Here is a 14,516-nt window from a genome sequence, read left to right on the forward strand (position 1 = left end):
CAGCTAAGAATGACAAAGTACAAGCCAGGTTCAGAAAAAGTGAGACAGGGAATGTCTGAGAATTTAGAACTGAGCAGAGAGGGGAGAAGGGGAGGAGCCGAAGGGAGCGAGAATGCTGAAATAAGGCGCCTACAAGGGCACTTGCTATCTGGGTCACACATGTTCAAGAACTAGCACAAAAAATAAATTTTTTATGTCTAGATTATTTCTCTTTGGTGAACCAACTTCTCCTACACTGTTGTGTTATGTAAAATTTCCAGATAAGGACAAAGACTCTGACCTCCATCTCACGGCCATTTGCATTATCTTTGGCCGTGTTTATTTATAAACTGTTCTTTTAAAAAAAGGACTGCTGCAATTTAAGAAACTTTTCAAAGATATCTTTACTCTCACTTTATAAATATGAAAACAGAAAAAAAAAACCCCACTCTGAATTTTACATTATCCTAGGATGTACAGAGATGGCAACCCAATGAAGACCTGTCTCGTCACATTCAATAGAGGAACTGCAGAAGCAATTTGTTACAAGCAGATGGATAGTTGAACACTGAAAAGGATGATAAACTAGAACAAAATTAGATATTGAAATCAATTTCTTTTAGGCTTACCATGGAACTTCAGATTTACACAAACAATTGTATTTGAAGAAGTCGGAAAAAAAAAATGCCGTACTAAGATGGGTGCCCGTGAAAACAGAACTTTACACATGCTATAGCCTTTATAACCACCACTTACTTGGTTGGTCCAAATATTTATAGTTCATTGTTATGACTGCCAAAACTGGCAACCACAAGGATTGTTGTCTCAATTAGGACAGTAAACAGATTGTCTCTTTTTTTAATGAAAAAATCTAAAATGTAATACTTCACAGTTTAACATGCTTATTCATCTAAACGAGCTAAAAAATAATGGTGCGACATCTGTTCGAGAGGCATTGGTACCTCAGATTTTGGCTGCCTCCCCACCAATTTGGTTGTTTGAAAAAAATGAAGAATAGGAGGGGGAACTGTCATCAAAAAATCTTCTGGCATGCAAAGTATCTTATTTTTCTTGAAATAAGGATCTCATGTCTGTTGCTAGGGATAAAAAAAAAAGTCGTTTAACCAGGAGGTACAATGCTGAATACGACAGCAGTTTAATTGTTTTATATACATTTACTGATCCACTACGGATACTTCCACCCTGCTATAGTTCTTTAAGTGACTTTCTCAGTCCCCTCGATACTTAACCTTTGCAGCTAAAACCTGTACAAAATGGTAAAATATTTCTGTAGGTACTGAATTCATCTGCCAGAGTTTTTCACTAAGGGTTGCACCGATTTTAGAAATAGTGTCAATGGAACAAAAATCTAGCAAACATTTTATCCAGGCTGCACTGGATCAAACTGTAATAAAAGAAGGCAGTGCTGCCAAGGGAGAAGAGGTAAGACCTTCCCCATAGAAGCCTCAGGTAAGTGTGAGGAACCCGAACTGCTGGTGAGGAGAGCGTAACGACTTACCGTAGATGGTGTCTGGCTCAGCAAACTTATGTTATGGATGAAATGCATTAAACCTTAAAATTCAAGTTTACATTTCTAGAGATGTATTTCTGAAGCTTATCAAGAGCATAACTCGCTCTACTGAATTGTCACTGACTATATAATTTTAGAATCTCGAAAACACAGCGCTTTAGCTCGCACATAAATATAAATGTTATCATGAACATTTAGTTTTATTTGCAATGGGGGTGAAGATCTGTACTAAGTTAAATTAAAAACAATGAGTATGGTTTTTAACAATACTGAGATAAAAACAGCATATCTGACTTCCTAGCAAAGAGCAACGTTTCTGTTCTACCGCAAATTCAATGCTAGTCGTCCTGAGGAGAACCAGGATGAAACGTGTAAATGTCCCAGTGCAACAAAAGACCATGAAGGCTAAAGGCTAAGAGCTGACCGATATTGTGATATTTAAGTTTTATTTATTACACGCAAACAATTTTTGATCATCTACTACATGCAAAAACTGTGCCAGATTCCAAGAGGACGAAAAAAGATTAACTTAAATTATAACATGCATTTATTAAATATGTGCAGATCACTCTTGTTGGAATTACAGAAATGAACAAGAACATATTCTCAGGATCTCACAGTCATCGGTTGGGGTGGGAACACTCCCACCTTTATGAAAAATTGAAAAGATTAGAAAATCTTCAAGTATTTTGCCAGCTTAAAACAACAACAAACCCCGTACCGATACTAAGATAGTCTTCTAGTTCATTTGTGTTAAAAGAAATTCTAGACGAGGTCTTGTTTTTGCAACGTCTCCTCTCCAATGAATTTATATATTTTGCATGCAAGATTAGAACCAGTAACCCTCCAAGCTTCATTCACAGTGTTCCGTAGGCTGTATGTTAAGTCAGCTGCATTTCTACTCTGCAGAAATTTATTCTGCAGAGAAGAGTATGTTAACAGCTAGATTCTAACATTCTGAAAAGTCATTATAATTGTTTCTGGTTTTGTCTTCTGAATTATTTTCAGTGGCAAATTATTGGAGGGGGAAAACCCACGCCTAAACTTGGTGTCTGGTGCCAGTCTCAGATTTACACTCGCTAGCCAAAAGTGTAGTCCCCTGAAACCAAAGGCCGGATATCACCTCTTTGTCTTCAAAGATTGAAACCAGATTTCAACCTGGGGTTTCTCTACAGAGGACTAGCTGATTCCCAGTTAATGTGAGTTTGAAAAATTTGCATGTCACAAAAATAGTGTTTTGTAAACATATATTGTTTCAAATGACGTCCTATTTATTAAAATCAGAGTTTAGACTTTGGGACTTGCCACAAGTCAGTCAGTCACACACACGGACTGGCCACAGACTCAGAGGGTCAGTAAAGCTAGGGGGTGAATTGCCTCGAATTATACAGTGTTTAGGCTAATATCCATTACTATCAGAAACAACATTTTTTCCCCAAAAGAGTATCTGAAGAATAGCATAGGATGGTAGAGCTTTTTTCCCAGGGTTATGAATTTTCAAATATTTCTAAGAGTGTAATCATCTATTTTAAATACCGTAAATCCTGTTATATCTCACTTGGGTAGGTATCTAATAAACAATTATTACATCTCCTCGCATTTAAATTACCACTGAAATTAGAAATAATCTTTATTTAACATGAGTGTATTTAACACCATATGGGAGGGGAAATAGCTAAATGAAAATTGTTCACGTCAATGTGATCAGAGTAGGGGAAAGCAGTATTTCTTGACATGTGGCGTGTCACTCAGGGAAGTAAAAGACCCATCATATCCAAAATGCCAGCTTGGATATTCCCTTGCCACCCACTTCACGAACAGCCTTACCACATGGCATTAAATGCTGCAACCTTTCCTAAAAATGCCACTTGGATGGGCCCGCTGTGGTAAGTGTATAGGAACGCTTGGTCTGTCTCCTGAGTTTGTGATTTCAAGGGGGAGAATCCAGTAAATAGCATTGGCTGAATTTTTGTCCTCAGATGTTTGGCATAAAGGATCTGTGAGGACACTGGGACTTTTGGCTGCTTTCACACTGATGAAATAAATTATGCTGCTTGAAAAAATTCTACAGAACATAACGCTACACAGACATGTTCAGCTATCTGCAAAAGTCTCAAAAACTTCCTCTCTTGGTGAGAATGGAAACAATTGTAATGTTTTATTTACTCTTTCTAAATACAATTCATTTACTGTAAAATACCTTATGCACATGTTTCAAAATACTCATTTTCTCTACATCTTTTTATAAGGCAGGAACTAACAACTCTGTTGTGGACACGTGTTTTTCCATTTTCTAAGCATCATGTATTCATGTGTCGTAAAAATAGTTTCAAATTCCATTACCGGTAAAAAAACAATTGAATACACTGGTTGTTACACGCCAACAAATGTAAAATATCTGGAAAATTTTATAAACCAAGAACTACATATGCAAGTAATACAGATACATATTTTCTTCTATTACTCACTTTCCATGAAAGAGTTCTGACTGATTTAACTCTCAAGAGACAAGATTTTGTAAAGCAAGTTCGTGTTGTTCAGACGTAAGACAACCCAATAAAACGATGCCGAGTTGGGTAGGACTTCTGCTGTTACTGTTGTGTGAAAAAGACTGCACAATTAAATGACAGATTGTTACACATCTCCCGAACAAGAGGGGCAAACTGATTCTGCAAGCAGCCAGAACGACATAATTAAAATAGAACTCCAAGTTTATATTAATAGAGTAATAAGTTAATTAAAATCAAGATCAACTGAACTTTCTATTTACAACCAGTTCAGACAGCCCAAGAGGAAAGGAACTCTGTTTTAGAGACATGTGTGACTCTTTGAGCTTCTGTCATCCAGGTGCCATTTCTGATGGAGCACATGTGCACTGAACAGTTGGCAGGGAAGGAAAAAGATTACTGGAGATGTATGTGCAGATAGTCACTCTAATGATATAAAATACGTCTGGAAAGAAAGCAGGGCTTCTTTGTAAGATGAAAAATTTCCCATGACTTCTCATTCCTTTTAGGCTTTGAATGTGGCTGGAGAATGCTTCTGTAAATGAGGATACATACTTTTACTTATGCTGTACATGGAGCAAAAAGAGATTTAGTCATCTGTAAGGGATGGAGTTATACACATAAATTGGCTGAGACATCCGAAGAATTTAGGATCTGTTTTCCATTTTATCTAAATGCACCATGAATAGGTTGCCTGTCAAAGTAGAAAGATTTACAGAAGTATCCGGTAGCATACGTTATACTACACTGCTAGGTAAGGTTCTTTTCTTGATATCTTATGCAACTACTGAAGAAGATATTTCTGCAAACTGAAAGGACCAGCAGAAAAAAATTCAAGATGTTTCTGTTTCAGTACATCAGAAAGTACTGGTCCCAAGAGGTGCTTTTATAAAATTATTTCCTTCTCGTTCATTGATTGCTGCTCAACTAATCTTCATCTGGTTCCAGATCGGGGTTGACATCTGTGGACAGTCTGAGATAAAAGAAAGCATAGAAAGCCAGTAGGAGGGCCAGTATGGCTGCAAGGACAAGACCAACTTCCTGAGGAAAGAAAAAAAAAGTAGATTTGCAATTCACGAAATGAGATTGTTTAACGTTATCAGCTCCGTGAGACAAAATGACCCAATAAAGAATGAACAATTACATTCTTTTGAACACTTCTGTCATTGAGTAAAGGAACTTATTTTGTACCTTGCAATACCCACTATGAAATGGCAAGGACATCAGTGGGTGATGGTTTGTGTTCGTCCAATAGTAAATGTAACACTTACAACTGTCATATATCTTCATAGTTTGGATATCACAATGGTGGGTGCAAGCAATGTCGTTTGTGCCTCCACAGTGTATCTTTCTCTATTTGAGTATGTTTCACTTTATTTCTTGCTTCAAAACATCTATTATCAGTATAGCATTCGGATTCAGCTTTTTCAAACAATTATCATTCCTTTTCCATAAGGAAGAAGCTATTATAACCAGCTTCTAGATTATGTCTCTGAAAACGTCTTTGTTAAATTATTTTTTATTGAAACTTATTTTTAACTTCTAAATTCTATAGTTTATGATGTGGCAGAACAAAACAGGGTAAGTACTCTGAGCTCATGAAGCATGATCCAGGATAATGCCCACAACTGTCAAGGACGGTCCCGGCTACTTCGTTTGGTGATTCGATGTGGATTGTACTAAGCAATTATATTGAAATAACAGCCAAAAAGTTTGCCACACACACAATGACAAAAATCATACTATGTTTCAAAAAGTCTATAAACTTTTTTATACATATACATACCATGAGGGAACTTTCTCAATATTAACCTATCATTTGGCTAAATAGAAAACAGAACAAATAATGCCAGTACAGTATCATACGAGGCCAAAATAGTCCCTCCTAATTTTCACTCCTGTATCACGTCCTTTCCTGACATTACTTTATGGAGGAGCAATTTATTTGCATTACAGAAATGTATTTTACATTTCATAAGAGTGCAAAGTTAATAATTCAATGTATGCCACTTAATAAACTTTAAAAACATTCAAATGGATTTGGTTTATAATCAACACGTTTTTTTTTTCACCTGAACGTTGAAATTACAAATGGACACAGATTTTTAGCTTCATAATGGCATTTTTTTTTCAGATTTCCAAACTATGAAAATAAATATTAATAAAAGCTATGGGGTTGAAAGGCTTGGTGTCAACGATCTTTGTAAGATGTGATTTTTCAATCTAATATATCAATATAATGTCAAATCAAAGTGACTTTTTCTCTGTTGCAGTTGGAATACTTTGGCATCTCAAAAGGGCATGGCAGCATCAGACAGGTTTCATTTATTTTCTTGTATCCACAGCTGTGCTCCCAGACCCATCTGGTTAGACAGCTACTAATTTTAAGAGGATGTAATAAACAAGTGACACACAACTGCAAACCCCATCTGTTCTGTACAGTGGACAACAGAATGCTCGGCAGCAGTCACCATTCACATAAGCTTAACGCAAGAATAAAGTTTGTGCTCTCGATTGGCGACCGTGATTCTCATCTCATGGATAATCACCTCTAATTGCTGCTTTTCACTCCTTCTTATCCTTTCAGACAATTCTGTATCATCTTCATTGTGTATTTTCAGAATATCCAGAGGCAGGAAAAAAGGGTTTGGGGGTAGAAAGCAGAGAACATTCACAGAATACAACTTCAGAGGATCCGTTAATTCAGTTAAGTCTATTCAATATACTACGGTGTGGGGGTGGGGCTTAAGAAGTATTGGATGAGGAGGTACAGCGAAACTTTTTTTTTTCCCCAAAATGTCCCTATTCTGTTAGGGGGATAAGCATTGTGAGGACCGCATGTTTGGAGCGTTTGAAAAATGGTAAAATTTGAAAATACTGCTTTCAGAATGCTGGTCACACTAACCATAACTTAGAGACCCACAGGCATTTAGGATTGCCCCACCCTCGGCCATTTTTAGTTTTAGATCAGATATAACAAAAAGAACAAAAATAATGGTTCTAGCTGGCTCACCCCAAGGGGTTGTTAGCAGGATCTGGCTGACATCTGAATATTTGATTTATGTAAGAGAAAATTCAAATTTTTGATCCTTATTCTTTTATTATACTTTTCAAATAAACCTAAATAAACTAATGAATTTGTAATCAACTAATAAAAAATAGATTATCTTTTTCCCTCTAAATGCTAGGAAACACAGCTATTGCATTCTAAAAAATGTCTAGTGACTCTGCAATTTTGAAAAATAACAGCAAATATTAGTGTGCAAATATTTTTTTAGGTGGTACTCATTTCATTATGGGGTCATAAATTATGACATTTTGTTTATATTGGTAAGAGACGGGAACTAATAGAAATTAATTCTACATTTTGAAGCAGCCATATCTTATTCTGAATCATTACTGTTCCCTGAAGTCATTTTCTATCACTAAACATACATTTATTAAAAAAAAAAGGCCAGAAGCCCGTATTGTATACATTTTATAACTCCAGTCTATTATTTCTCAATCAACACTGTAGATTTTATATGGTAATGAAATCTGGAAGTAATTTCTTTTTTTTTTTCAATATATGAGGTTTTTTTTCATTTTTTTATTTTATTTTTTATTGAAGTATAGTTGATTTACAATGTTATTTTCAGGTGTACAGCAAAGCAATTTAGTTACACATATACATAAGTATGTATATTTTCTTTTCAGATGGTTTTCCATTATATGTTGCTACAAGAAACTGAATACAGTTCCCTGTGTTATACAGTATGCCCTCGTTGTTTATCTATTTTTTATATAATAATGTGTAACTGTTAATCCCAACGGAAGTGATTTCTTGTATAAATGCCTCCAAGACTATTATGTCTTATTCATCTTTCTTTTCACAGGTTCTACAATATTGTAATACTCACAGCAATTTCTAAATAAATAATGAAGGACTGAGTCAGATTTCTAAAATCTATATACAAGGTATATGAAAACTATGTAATGTTTTCAAAACTTTACAGCAATAACACGCATAATACTAACGCCACAGCAAAACTAAGCACATTGTGCAATATGTAATAGAGTCACACAGTGCAGACTTAGATTGAAGTTTGATTGGATCTTAAGGCCAATGACAAACATCCAAGGAAAATTTTATTCATGCACACCAATAATAGCTAATTCAAGGAAATGTTTTCTCAACGAGCTAACCATCCGTAAAGGACTTCTATGTCCTAGGTTCAGCATTAAGTGTTCTCATAGTATTATTAAACTCGCCTGACTCGAGTTAATGGCACAAAATCCACTTCACAAATGCACCAGCTCAGACTCAGCTGGATCATGGTAACAGGAAGAGGAAAGAGGTGTGTGACTCTAGGCCTCTTTATTTCATGTTGTTGGATCATTGCTGTTATTTTTCTATTCCACTCAGCTGTTCATATTTTCTGTAAATTATTTTAGGATTATAACTATTATTCATTTGAAAAAAATTAGTGATAAAGTAGTATAATATAGTGGTCATCTTGTATTAACCAGGTAAGAGTCAAACATGTTTGATGCTCATTAGTCGTTAGTTGCTTCTCTGACATTATCAATACGGATAAAATCACTCACCGGGGAAATTAAATAGCATTAAATGGCAATTGCCGAAAGAAACTTTGTTATTTAAAATCCTCTGCGAAAATGACAAGGCAATCAAAGTCTGACAGGGCAAACTAATTAGTATGCCAGATTTGAAATGTAAAACAGCTCCATGGTTCTGATTTTTAAAAGTTTCATATCATTTTAATGGGCTCTGCACATAAATTTTCAAGCAAAGTAAACAGTGTATAAAGTTAAGGTTTTTGTCCTTCACAGGTTTACAAATCAAAATGATATGCTAGCTTAGTAAAAAGAAGCTATGTTTTGATGTCAGAAACTGTTGTACATACTTTAAATCATAAATTTTTTCTCATAAAAGATACACAAATTCTACATTATTTTTAAAAAGACACTAGATAACTGCACTGTAAAGTAGACTTATACTAGGAATATAGTTATTTCCTCCAATTAAAACAATAGGAAAAATTATAAGATCAAAGTAAAACAGGATGTATATAGGAAAGTGGTATGTATCAGTCAATGAATGGCTGCACTGTTTTTCAAATTCTGATGTATAGCTGCTCATACTATGCCACAAAGTGGAGTGTGCTACCCCAATATTTTTCTAAAAACAAAACAACACCAAAGTACTGTATCATGAAAGATAAAAGTAAGTGACATATTGCTTTCCTGGAAAATGACAGACAAAGCTCTCACTACGAGAGACAATCATCAGGTAGTTAATTGCAAAATAAAAAACGAAGCACTGGTTTTAGAAAGTTCATGCCACGGAAATCATTTTAAAGATGAATGAAATTTCATATGAAATTAGAAGACTTCAAAAGATTAATCATCTCTCTTTTAAACAAAAAGGCAATTCACTTTTTTTTTCCCATTAAAAACTGACACACAGCTCTAAGTGAGGAGATGGTGTTGTGAAAACATACTGTATCACCCAGTAATGCTTGATCAAAATCAGCAATCAGAAGTGAAAAGAAGGCAGTGTTTCGTGATCATAATAGCAAATTCTGGAAGACAACCAAATACATCATCTGGCAGTTCAACAGCTGTTACAGCTTGGTAGTAATACCTTGGCATTTGCTGTAAGCTATAACTTAGAAAAATTGATTTTTCATCTGCCAGATAAAAAACCAAAATCTCCTTTTAACATTTTAATATTTAAAATAAAACATATCGACTAGTCACTTTAATTTTACACATTTGACAGTAGAGCCATTAAATTAATTTTTCTATTTATAGTTCAATTTGACTCTAAATACAGGGCAAAGAGTTGACATGGGTAATAATGTCAACGTAATTCTGTTGAACTTCATTGTTCCAGCACATTGGATTAATATCTGCTAACACCATTTCAGTTGCTTTTATCCCTCTTAAGCAGTTGAAATACTGGTTTTCTAAAAGAACAAGTTTGGGAACATCATTAGAATTTTATCACAGAGGGTACTGACAACAATAATAAGACACAGGTAAAATTACCTCTATTGATGATCTAAGTGTACATAATTATAACTAAAATTTAAACAACCATAAAAATCAAACTTATTGCAAGTGAGAGAAGTTTTTTGATCCAGGCCACATATATCACTAAAATGTATGCAAGATAAATACAGTAGCTAGAGAAAAAATAAATTGAAACTTTCAGTGCAATTGGTTCTCCTTATGTGACACTGAGTCCTATTCTTAGAACTGATAAAATCTTAGGCTAGGAAGGATGTTTCTCATTAAGTAAATTCTTTATTTAAAAAAAAAACCTTTAATTCTGGCATTTGACTTAGATTTTGAAATGTCATAAAACATTTAGAATTCAACATTTATGCAGTTCAGTTTTAGAAAATGAAACGGCACGCATACATCAAATTGTCAAGTTACCAAACACGGGTACCTTTATGCCTAGCGCTGTTTTCTTGGCTTCTGCTTTTAATTTGGTTGCTCGTAAAATGGGTTTGGTTTTTTTATAATCCTGTTTACCTAGAAAGAAATAATTTCAGACAATGAGCTATAATTCAAGTTTAACAGCCATCTGAAATGTCAAAGAACATTTAAATAGAGTAAAACTGGGACACAAAGTTGCCAAGTAATTCCCAGTTATGGAAACTATAAACTTGTCACCCTAAGGTCAACTTTTCCTCCTTTCTTACTTTTCCAGGAAGAAGATTTGACAGACATCCTTGATTTGCTGTGTGGTTAAAATCAAAAAAGATTAAAAAAAATCATTCTAGAGAATAAGATGTTTAAAGTAAAGAGAGTAAACCTTTTAAAAGCATTTGGGGAAAAATGAGGAAATAAATGAGTATACGTAAGATCCCATTATGTAGGTAAAGTTAACTTTGTCTTCACAATTGAAGAATAAACAGTACATTAGAGATGTATTTTATTCTGATATATTAAGCAGTCAGTAATTGGAGAAATATCCTCAGGTTTTCTCTAAGTGAGAAACTAGAGAAGGATCTGTAAATAATTAACTTTCAGTTGGTGAATTCATTAGAAAAAAAATGTGTTTAACTTTTGTTTACTCTCAACAGAGGAGAGACTAAACATGGCTAGATAAATGATAGCTACAGTTAGATATTATTTCAGTCTTCTCTACCACATTTCCCAACCCCAAATGAACAAAACTGAGTTAGTGTCACCAAATTTGCTGTTTTGTGTGTACCATCTGGTGACCCCACTAATGACTAACAAAAGAGCTATTACACAGCCTGTGAGGAAAAGCTTTAACACCACCGCCACCAACAAAAATATTGACTAGAATAATACACTTGCTTGTTGTTGCTAATCAAACTCTTAGCTAAGAATTGGGTCAAATGAGTCTCAAATGTAATATGTCATTCTGAGTGGGAGTAAACACTTGACTACATACTCTAGTTAGCTATTTTATATTCTTATTTGGCCTTGTTTCCAACTTGACTCCCTTTCTTTTCAATCACCAGTTCCTTTCCAAAACTTGCCCCTAAATTTTCTTTGTCTAACTAATACAACTTCTACCTCCAACGTCCACATCTTCCTCCCACTGAAGTCAATCTGAAAGCAGTTTTTCTAAAGTAGAATCATCAAAATTTAATGTGCGATATATTTCTTAATGTGTTTGCTAATGATTCAAAAGTACCTTTAAAATTCCGTATAGATTTTTAGAATTAGAAATGGCAGGGAGAAGTGAGATAAATGGATGGGAGTAATGAAGAAATGTGATATTTGTGTTCATTAGACACATAAAAGTGTGTGTTTGGCTGAAGAGCTATGTAGTTTTTTTGAAAGAGAGAGTGTACACTGTTCCCTTAACTGCAACTGGAGAGCAGTCACTCAGGATCCATGAGCTTGCAGAAGCTTAATAAATATTTTTTGATGCTAGGGTTTAATGATCCAGAAATGAGCCAATTGTAAAAAAAAAAAAGTATATCAAACGATCTAAATTTAAATTATGGAATGAAAAAAATACAGAAAAAATACTCTAGTCCATTTTAAATCAGCAACATTTAATTTTGTTGGAAAAAAACCTGAAGTGTTCACTCTGATTTCACATCTCAACCATCAAACTATTCACGTCATTATTCCTGCTGAGACATAAACAGCTCTGAACAATGACACTGGTGACACATCAAATGTCCCCACTCAGGGTTACAAAGCAAGTTTCTAATGAGAATCTAAAGAGATATTTCAAGATTATGGATTTCAGGCCAAGGAGTCATGCCCTGTGTTATCTTATATATGCCCTAAAATAAACTCCGGGTGCAACAGGAACAAAATGAACAAAAAAGGATTATGGTAACCCATCTGCTTTTCATACACACGTGCAATATTCTGGGTGATGTGGCTGTCATAAAAAGGATTCAAATCCACCTCAAAGAGTCAATGTTGAAGTGAGACTTTATCGCTCTCCTTCACTTGCCATTGGTTAAATAAAGTGTTCTACTTCAACTCCTATAATCTCTTTAAAGAATAATACTTCTAGATTTATATTAAAATTGATGTGAATATTTGAAGCTGTATTTATAATAAATAGATGGTTTTAAAAATTATTGTACACCTGGTACTTCTGCAAATAATGCATCTGTCATTAATTTAGCATTCTCCTTGCTGGCTATGCTATCCAAGTATATATTGCAAAATGTGGTTTCAGTCTACTAAGTGAAAACGTTTACAGGCGCATCTGTTAAGTTCTTTATAACTAAAACCAGATCTTTCCATTATACCCAAAGCCATTTTTAACATTTTAATTTCTTATGACTTCAAGAAAAATACCTATGCCCACATGATTGTAAAAAAAGTATAAAATAAGAAGCTCCTGCTGGCTGAGTACTTACATCTAAAAAAATACATTTATATAATCTAGATTTTATTTGTAGACAGTTTCTTAACTACAAGTGGATTTGATTTTGGTTATATCAGTAATGCAATAACCAAGGTAGCTGTTTAGCAACTGCTCATTAAGTTTTATATGAGAGAAATTCTCCTGGATAATTCAAGCCTATGAAGCCAACCTTCATCATCTAGTTTCTCTCCTCTCAGTTACACCATTCACCACATTTCTGTATTTTCATTTCCTGTGACACAGTTTAGGCAATGAAAGCTTTCTCTCCCTTCTTCACACTTTTTGATGGACTGATTCATGCTTCCTCCCTCCAATAAAGTCCTATAATATTATTTTATTATATTTTATTTTAAAATTATCTTATAGTGAAATTGACATTTTTTTCTTTTAGCATACAGTTTAACTATAGTGCTTATGTACAGATTCATGTAACTACTATTATAACCAGGATACAGAAAAGCTGTGTCATTCCCAAAATTCCTTGTGCTATCCTTCTGTACCCACCTCCCTCCCATCCATAATTCCTGGCAACCACTGATCTATTTGTCCATTTCTATAGCTTTGTCTTTTCAATAATTTGGCAATAATGTGACAAGAGCTTCTTTTATTCAGCATGAGGCATTTAAACTCACCTATTTCACCTGAGCCGTATTGTATCAGCAGTTCACTCTTCTTTACTGCTGATTAGTATTCCATTAGATGAAGGTATCAGAGTTTATTCATTCACTCATTGAAGTACATCTGCGTTATGGCCAGTGTTTGGCAAGTCTGACAAGAGCTACTACAAACACAGGTGTACAGGTTTTTATGTGAACATAAGTTTTCACTTCTCAGGGTAGGATTGCTGAGTCCTATGGTAAGTGTATATTTAAACTTTGTAAGAAATCGGCAAACCACTTTCCAGAGTGGCTATACCATTTTGCATTCCCACCAGCAGTGAATGAGCGTTCTGGTAGCCTTGCATCATCACCAGCACTTGGTGTTATTTTATCAAGGCTGTCTAACTTTTTAGTGTACAATTGTTTACAGCATTCCCTATAATCCATTCTATATGTGTGAGGCTGATAGTAGTTAGGTTATGGATATGAAGTCTTTCTTCTTTATTAATATAGTTATTAACAGGCATACATTTCCATTTCTTCATATTTACCTGTACAGTTACTTTTACTGGTGTTAAATTATTATTTTTGTTTGTAGATTCAAGTTACTGCCTGTGTACTTTCATTGCAGCCTGCAGGACTTCTTGTAGTGTTTTTTGTAGGGCAGATGTACTGTTGAAAAATTATTTGATTTTGTTTATCCAAGAACATCTTAATTCCTCCCTTTTTTTGAAGGATAGTTGTGCTGGGTATAGAATTCTTGGCTGACAGTGTTTTGCTTTCAGTACGTCCTATGTGATGAGTTACTTTCCACTTGCTACTTTCAAGATTCACTCTTTATGTTTGACTTTCAACAGTTTGACTACGATGTGGCTGGGTGTGGATCTCTTTGACTTATCCAACTGTAATTTTGTGAGGTTCCTGGATGTACAAATTAAAGTTTTTCATCATATTAGGGAAGGTTTTACACATTATTTTTTCCCAATTCTTTCTGACCCTCTCTCTCCTGCTTCTCA

At 34.6% G+C, this 14,516-nt stretch overlaps 1 protein-coding gene across 3 annotated transcripts in view; it reads right to left on the bottom strand.

The window, feature by feature from the left end:
- Positions 1-1,923: 1,923 nt before the first annotated feature.
- TRIQK (triple QxxK/R motif containing) overlaps positions 1,924-14,516 on the bottom strand; it is an 80,278-nt gene continuing 67,685 nt past the window's right edge. For all 3 annotated transcript variants that reach the window (XM_006209693.4, XM_031691151.2, XM_015243975.3), the window contains exons 4-5: positions 10,475-10,560; positions 1,924-5,058 (exon numbers count right to left, since the gene is read on the bottom strand). In XM_006209693.4, the coding sequence (XP_006209755.1) occupies positions 4,945-5,058; positions 10,475-10,560 (200 nt within the window). In that variant the 3' untranslated portion in view covers positions 1,924-4,944. The remainder of the gene's footprint in view (positions 5,059-10,474; positions 10,561-14,516) is intronic.

Source organism: Vicugna pacos, chromosome 25 (assembly GCF_048564905.1).
Source record: "Vicugna pacos chromosome 25, VicPac4, whole genome shotgun sequence".
Lineage (NCBI taxonomy): Eukaryota > Metazoa > Chordata > Mammalia > Artiodactyla > Camelidae > Vicugna > Vicugna pacos.